General features: G+C 31.8%; 1 protein-coding gene across 1 annotated transcript in view; it reads right to left on the bottom strand.

The window, feature by feature from the left end:
- LOC106461237 (dolichyl-diphosphooligosaccharide--protein glycosyltransferase subunit 2-like) overlaps positions 1 to 5,266 on the bottom strand; it is a 23,243-nt gene extending 17,977 nt beyond the window's left edge. Inside the window, exons 1-5 of the mRNA XM_013921043.2 lie at positions 5,209 to 5,266; positions 2,817 to 3,010; positions 2,195 to 2,290; positions 923 to 1,031; positions 178 to 241 (exon numbers count right to left, since the gene is read on the bottom strand). Of these exons, the coding sequence (XP_013776497.1) occupies positions 178 to 241; positions 923 to 1,031; positions 2,195 to 2,290; positions 2,817 to 3,010; positions 5,209 to 5,218 (473 nt within the window). The 5' untranslated portion in view covers positions 5,219 to 5,266. The remainder of the gene's footprint in view (positions 1 to 177; positions 242 to 922; positions 1,032 to 2,194; positions 2,291 to 2,816; positions 3,011 to 5,208) is intronic.
- Between the last annotated feature and the right edge of the window lie 3,543 nt (positions 5,267 to 8,809).

Raw genomic sequence — 8,809 nt, 5'->3', positions numbered from 1 at the left:
CGCTCCAGGTATGCCAGTTTTTATTCCCCGGACAAAGGTCGGATACTTTTCTCACAGGCCTCGTATAATAAAATTGTTACAATGGATAAGACATTAAGTTTCAACTAACTTCTCCAAGCAAACAGTTGTAAATCTAAGATTTAAATTATCCACTAAAAACACAAACACCAAACTTACTTCAACACACTGTCATCCTTCTTCAAAGCAGTTGTCATAATCTTAGAAACTTTGGCCGATTCAACTGAAAGAAACAAGGGCTCGAGGTTTATGAATTCAAATGAAAGGTACACCTAATTTTACTGTAATAAAAATGTACACATTTATAGTATCAGCTACTCTTTTTTGATACAAAACAAATTCAAGGATTAAATTATTTATTCCACTTCATTAACACATCAAATATGTTGGATATTTGTGATAGCATGGATGATACGCATATTTAATAAAATGCTTAAGTAAACAAAACCATTAGAATATGCATAATCAGTTAAGAACAACCTGAGTAGCACTCTTTTTATGAATAAAAATTTGAGATTCCTGTGTTGGAAAAAAGAGTGTGTGTGTGTTTGTTTGTTATTAATTTCATGCAAAGCTACACGAAGGCCATCTGCACTAGCTGTCCACAATTTTGAAGTGATAGACCAGAGGAAAGGCAACTAATCAACACTATCTACTGCTAACTCTTGGTCTACTCTTTTACCAACGAACAGTGGGATTAACTATCACATTATAACACCCTCCATGGCTGAAAGGGTGAGCATGTTTGGTGGGACGGGGATTCAAACCTGCGACTCTCATATTGCGAGTCAAGTGCCGTAACCACCTGGCCATGCCGGGCCACAAGAGAGAGAGAGATGTCTTGTGGTTCACAAGTGGTATGGTAACACTCAAGAAACATTCAAGACTTATGCTGGGTACATACCAGTATGTCCAAGATTTTTGAGTCCATGCACTGCGTAAAAGAGATCTTGAACAGATGCTTCATCTTTGATTGCCCCTTCCAAGGTCTGGCGAGCCCCACTCAGTGAGAGCTGGTATGGAAGATGAAGACCAACGTTAATAAAAAGTTGTTTAAATCATAAATCTGAATTATGTTTCCAACTGTTGGCAAAGATTATCATTATCTTGTTAGTAAGAAGTTTCTTTTACAACTTTTACAAAATTTCAGTAAATCAACAAAACACACAACAGCCTAAATACCATTTTCTGTATATTACAGTTCTATATTAAATAGTTGTGTTTAAAGAACATACATACCTTTATCACAAAGTCAATATTTAATATATTTATGTATCGAGTATTTTAAAATTGAAATGACGAAAACTAGCATATAAAAATATACATTCTATTATTGATCATGGAAAAAAAACACTTAAAATTTACCAATATATCTTATGGATCTGCCTTTAGCAAAGCTAGTTACCAATGGTAAGCTGTAACAGAAGCCTCCAAGAGATGCTCTAACTTCAACCAATTATTAATCACACTGTTTTAATGGTGGTAACAAAGGTCTAAGTAGTTACTGTATTTTCTTCTCTGTAATCCAGTGAGTTTAATTGAATCATTTCATCATTGCTTAAATATTCACCAAAATCTAATTACATTAAAAGTTATTAATGTAAATTATGCAAAGCTAATTGTACTAGCTAATATTCCAAATTATTACAGCAGAACAAAATTGCTAGAGAAATTGATTATTTATTAAAACTCCTTTTTTCCCTTTTAAAATTATTTTATTATTATTATATAATTAACTTTCTAACAGTGCTACTAAACTAACTTCCTAATTTGACAGAATAATCAATACGGTAAAATGCTATATTAGTCTGCAGACAGCTTGAAGTCTGATATATGCATAGTTATAACCTCATTACAAATTTACAAAGATATGATTCAATAAATTAATACAATTAAAATTAATTAACATCTTATCACCCATTCTCCCCCCAAAGAAATTTAATTCAAAGGAAATGTGTACACAATTAATAGTTTACCATATTACTTAAAATGCAAAGGTGCCAGAAAGTGGAATAAATACAAAGTACTCGATGACAGAGAATTAACTTGTAAAAATATTTCATTACTTTTAACTTGCATTTTTCTAGTATATCTTGTATTTAAACTTACTTTCATATAAAAAAATCAGGACCCGTTTCTTTTACTAAAGTGGCTTGTATGTAAATTTATAACCTACCTGGCAGTTTCCTAATGTTTTACTTGTGGTTGCAGCATAATACAGCGACTCCAAACTTTTAGGATCTGCTTTATTTTTTATCTGTTTACATACATCCTGAAAAGTCACGATAATCACAATCTCATTATTGAGTAACAGCTCACCATTTATCGACAATATTTATTTCTTGTTTTTAAAACTTAAAATATTTTTCTTATTACACCTTAGTTATTTAAATAACTTATTTAAATCTACTAAAATAGCATTTCCTAAATTAATATTTTCAATCAAACGTTTAAGAAGATTTAGGGGATTTTATACTGCTGTATTAAAAAAGTCACAAACTGGCAAATGATCAAATGTTCTTCCATTAGTTTATAAACTAATACCCTTTATATAATTTTTCCAAGTAGATTCTGAGTTTACGTCCTACATAATCAACAACATCCCAGGCTTTATAAAGATCAATAAATTATTTCCAAAGTTCACAACTTGTCTATTCATAGCAGGAAAACAATTTCATGCATGTAGATAAAAACATTTGCTACACTTGTATTTTGGAGGAAGAACTAACCGAAAAGAATTTAAAGATTCATATTTCAGGGCATAATTATGCACAAGTTAAAATCAAAAGGCTCCTTACTTGGGCATTTGGGATTTTAACACCCAAAATAGAAGAACCAAGGACAGCATAGTGAATGGTTGCTAAGTCTGCAAATGGTTGTGCTCTAATAATGACATCCCGGAGACGGTCTTTGTCTGCTGTGGTTAGGTAAGTCGTTGGAGTGAGGGCCTGCCCCACGGCACAGAAAATAAACAATAGCAAAACTGGTGTTCCTGTAAAAGGTCAAAGACTGAGTTATCTGGAGAATGTGTACAATTCCACAGCATACAAAACAGATCACTAACTAAGTCTCAAAACTACAGAACTCTTACGCATTAAAAAGCAACAACTCTTCAATACATCCAGTTCTATATTTCTAGAGACCAAACTCCTTAATTTTAAAATGACCGATATTTAATACGATATAAAATTAATCAAACTGGGTTTGACCTAAAGACTGATTTAATAATATCATAAATATAACATATTAATGTAGATGAAACTTCACTTATTAAAATATTTATCTGCTTCTTTTCTTTCACATATGATAGTTAATTTGTGAAATGCCAACTACTACTTCAAATGTTGGCTAAGTGTGAATTACAGCAAAAAAAAGCCAATTTGGATAATGAGTATCAAATTTCAAGTTTGAAATGCACAATCAGTATACTGAACAATCTAGCAGCACACTTTCTTAATACTTTGAATCCTTCTCTCAAATCATAGAAATTTTTTTTTACCTAAACTCATAGGTACATAGTCTAAGCAGACCACTTAGCCATTTTAATTACTTTAAATATATAGTACTACAGCTTTTACATTTTATAAACTTTGTACATTCAAATCCAAATTACCATAACCAAAAAAATGTTTTGTGTGCAAAGCAAATTTCCCTCTAGTGTTTTAATTTCTTAAGTATTTGGAATAATAGAAAACACTAATTTTGATTAGTTCAGTTTTTTTCATAAATTAATTTAATCATGATTTTGGTTAACCAATTATTTTACTTGACACTAATCAATGTAATTGATTAATTGAATTAATCATCCAGCTCTACACCTGATATCATCGGTATGTCCACCATACTCTTAGTTTTACAAAAGATTCAGAAAAACTGGTAACAGAAGTTTTCAAAATTCAAACATTCTCTTACATCTTTACTCCCCATGGTGAGTTAAGTAAAGCACTTATTCAATAACTCATTAAATGTAAATGTTAGAACACTAAATATTCAGCCAAACGCTTGAACTTAAATACATCTAAGACCCTTTGTTTTATATAACAAGAATATTTTTTTAAATTTTAGCAAAAAACAGAGTATGAAACTCGTTTCATAAAAGAAAACATTTATTAGCTTTTTTTTTCTTTGGAGGTTGATGATTGAATTATATGGACATTTTTCTGTCCTAATCCTATTGTCTATTGTTCTTTTTTTATTTTTCTTATTTAAGCCAGGTTCTGAAATTAGTGGCAGAGTTAATAAAGTTGTAATAGTTTAGGCTGTATTTTATTTTTAATGAAACAAATTATAATTAATTTATATCGATTAGATCATTCAAAATACTACAGTACATATACATAAGAACATTTTTTAAACCTTCTTTCACAACAAGTCTTACCAATTACCAGAAATTCTATACTTTAGTCTTTACCAAATCGAAAATGTTTTAGTTTAATTTAACTTTAAAAGTAAAATTAAATATCATAGTACATGTAATCATATATTAATCTGGACATATAATTATTAATTTAGTAACGTCTTAGCTTTAGTTTACGTGAAGTTAATTTGTACCGTTTGATTAACAATGAATAATTGCTGTGAACACTTGCTTATAAGTTTAACAAAGACTAGATTTGGTGTTCTATATTCTAACTTACGTTACTTTGTCATAAAACTAAAAGTTCTAGGATAGTCTTTGTTTAAAACTAATAGCACATGTTCACGGCAATCATTTTCTGTTAATCTAAAAGTACAAACTTAAAACAGTACGCATATACAAAACCAATCAAAACTGCTTCTTTATACTTACGCCATTATGTTCATATATATTTGTACTACGACAAAAACACGAAATAGAAGATGAAAATTGATGAATATGTTGCATTAATACTACCATCTTCAAATACACACGTCTCCACAGACTTCCAGTTACTAAGCGGAGAAGCAGCTTTTCTGACGAATCAAATCATGCCACGCTAGCCACGTGAACAAGATTCCGACACCAGTAAACTCTCAAAACCTTTCCCAAATCGAAAACCGGTAAGTCTATTGATATGGCAATAACTAAACACTTAAAACGGAAAACCGCATAAACCAAATAAATAAATGTAATTTAACGTTTACAATGGAAACAACTGATCTTATGTTTCATTTTAAAATACGAATACAGATTCTAAAATTATCTGCTACAATCTATGCAAGCTAACTCACCTCGATCCATTCCAACTAGGAGGTCTACCTTAATGCCCTCTGTTGGTTTAGTACAGTTGCAATTATTTCAACAAGCTTGCTTGTTGTTATTATTATTATTTTCTGAAGCGTATATTTGGCTCTACTTTTTAAGCTAACACAAAATTCTGTCTAAATTCAAATCATCCAATGCATCATTCAGGTTTTACATAAATGGGTTAAACACAGCAATAACTTTACTTAGCATATAGACTCTCTCTTTCTCTATATATATGCACAGAATTATCTTGCAAAAATTAACAATATGAAAATCTTTAAAATACCATCGAGACATGGAAATACATTTCACAATATACAATTGCATCCTTCTCAAGTAAAATATATTTTCTAATCTGACCATCGTCCAAAAGTTTCAGGTGATGAACACCCGATTAGATAAACTCATGTGTTTTAAAAACAGTTCATAACTGCGGCACAGACGAATACTTTTTGCCAATGAATCTCCTTTGAAAAAAATCAACAAAACATTTATCTGGTGGCAACCGTACAAGAATTAGAATACTTAATTTAGAATGAAATCTTTAAGATATATATAATATAAAAACTTAGAATTGGATCTTTCAACCCCACATAACTCTTTGGGTGCATGTGGGCTAAACGGTCAGATCACAGATCACTGAAATTTAGATATAACTGTCTAATTTCAAACTAATGGTTAGAAGGAAGACAGCCAGCCAGAAGCACCCACTGTTACAAGAGTCTTATTCGGCTCTTTAATCCAAATAACTGGACTGACTATTACTTTTGTAATACATCTACAGCTGAAATTACGGAGAATGTTCTACGACATCATGCTTCGAGCCCCGAATCCTTCAATTTACATCCCAACACGTTAACCACAATAACGCATTTGAATAAATTAAAATTACTTCTTTAAGTTGGTTTCTGTTTGGATTCCTAGTGTCGAAATGCTTATACAATGTATAAAATAACAACAACGATACTTTCAGTTAAAGTTAACAATAACAACGTTAGAGATACACGATTGTTTGAATTTAAGTACAGTGCAAGTGTTAAATTTACTTATTCATAGAAGCGATTTATCGCAGGGTTGTTGACCTAAATGTTTTCAAGTCATACATTGTGTAGTTCAATTGTTGTGGATTGGCGATTGTTGTATTATTGTCATATTACCAGAACCTTCTAATTTTTCTCGTTTTTCAATTGTATATTATTGGACAATAATATCCCATAGTGTGGGGAACGTTCTAGGCCTCTGTCAGGAAATAAATACTCGTCCAAAAAGTTAGTTAGTTAGATAGAATAGTTAGACCTAGACTGCGTGATTGTGAATGTAACCATAAAGAGCGCATAATGGCGATTTTTAAAGTGAAATTATCACAGATTGTATTGTAATAACAGAGTAGAGAGGAATAATTTGTTTGTCAATTGTTTTCTAAAGTAGCTGAATCAACCTATGTGAGTTTTGACGAAAAAAGACGATTATTTAAAGCTCTGGATACAACTGTGATAATCAACAGTATAAAGAACATTTGCATATACATTTGACTTGTTTTAATATATTATTTTAAAACAAGTGGAATGTGTGCTGTTTATTGTTGAAATTAATCACCAAAAAGTCACAGACACCTACTGTAAAGAATCCTGCCCATACATACATAAAAACCCGACTAACAAAATTAAGTAGTTTGAGAATATAATTCATGAAAAAAAACGAAAAGATAAGATAGCTTACAAAAACTTTGGATCACTTTAAAATTAAGCATTTTTTAAACAATCGTTTAGTTTAATATTGATTGGAGCAAGAATTTTGAGGTCAATATTGAAGACAGTTTTAGAAATTTTCCATTGTAATTCCAAACTCGGCCACACAAATAAAATATTACAAAATTGCATTATCCACATACCCAGTGTCGGCATCTAATGGAGATAATCGTTATTCTGAAGGTGTTGTTGCTGAAATTGTCACCTATTTCACCATTTTACAATTAGTTTAGAATATATTGTTGCGTCAGCGAGGTCACGTGACTAGTGTCACGCCATGTTTCTAGAACTATCTGGTTCCTTCGTGAATGCCCTAGCATTTACTAGATATATGTTAGTCTGGTATATATATAAGACGCTCACAACGCGAAGGACAATGTGTGTGTAGGTAGTGAGTAATTGAACTGCAGTCAGAAAGTATTGTTGAAGTTCGTTGCTATAGCGTTTGTTATAGAGCGACTGTTGAAAATAAGTGTATCGATAAAGTTATATTCGGAAAGAATAAACCAGTTTTATTAAGAAAGGACTTGTGTCGCTAAAGTTTTGTGGGAACGAAGTTACGGAAAATCAATTAACGAACGGAGACGTAACAATATATTTACTCAGATATATTCAGGTAACTTTTCTAAATTTCTGTGCAGGTAATCTTCATGTAGTTTGGACACTCTCATTAAATTAATTGGATGTCCCAAGGTCGTAAACATATAATAATTCTTACTGAATTCCCCCGGTGGGACAGCAGTACGTCTTTGGATTTACAATGCTAAAATCAAGGGTCCAATTCCTCTTGGTGGACACAACAGATAGCCCAGTATGACTTTGCTATAGGAAAATTCATACATATTCTTACTGCAATGGCACGAAGCTTGTCTCACTTTGTTTGTGTTAGCTCCTTGGGAGGGGTGAGCTTTTATCAAGAAGTGACACAGATATTTGTACTAATTGATATGAGACCAGGGTTTTCTCCTGTATATTCTATGTGGAACAGTTGGTAACGTACATAGCTTTTGATTATAGTGTTACGACATCGGGGTCACGTGACTCTAATAACACGTCATTGACTTCTAGAAATATCCTGTTCCTTCATGACTGCTCTAGCGTTTACTATATATGTGTTATTCTTGTATATATAAGACGGTCACAACGTGACGGAACAATGTGTGTAATTGAACTGAGTATTGTTGAGTCGAGCACGTGAGACGTTCGTTGAGAATTATAAAGCGTTTGTTATAGCGCGACTGTTGAAATTAAGTGTATCGCAAAGTTATATTCAGAAAGAATAAACCAGTTTTATTTAAGAAAGGACTTGTATCGGTAAAATTCTTCGGGAAGAATTTTTACGGAAAATTAACTATTGAACGGAGACGTAATAATAGGATACCACCCTTGAACCCTTTTCCGATTTGAAAGTGTTGTATAACGAAATTATTTCTCTCCTTCCTTGTGCAGACGTATTTTGAAAATAATAATTTTTCTAGCTCCATCAGGCAATGGAAAGTTATAAGTCGGGTAGTTTGGTTAATACATAAACCTTATTGTGAATAAAAATTTGTTTATTTGTTGACTTATATATAAATTGTTACGTCTCCGTTCGTTCATTAATTTTCCGTAAATTCGTTCCGACGAAACTTTAGCGACACAAGTCCTTTCTTAAATAAAACTGGTTTATTCTTTCCGAATACAACTTTACGATACACTTAATTTCAACAGTCGTTCTATAACAACGCTATAACTCACGTCTCACGTGGCCAACAATACTATGTCTGCATACATTCAATTACTCATTACCTCCCCGTTGGTTCGTGGTCGGTCTTATATATACAAGACTACACTATAT

The sequence above is a fragment of the Limulus polyphemus genome, unplaced genomic scaffold (assembly GCF_000517525.1).
Source record: "Limulus polyphemus unplaced genomic scaffold, Limulus_polyphemus-2.1.2 Scaffold920, whole genome shotgun sequence".
NCBI lineage: Eukaryota > Metazoa > Arthropoda > Merostomata > Xiphosura > Limulidae > Limulus > Limulus polyphemus.
Note: the sequence above shows the minus strand (reverse complement) of the source record. Positions and strands in the feature narration are given on the sequence as shown.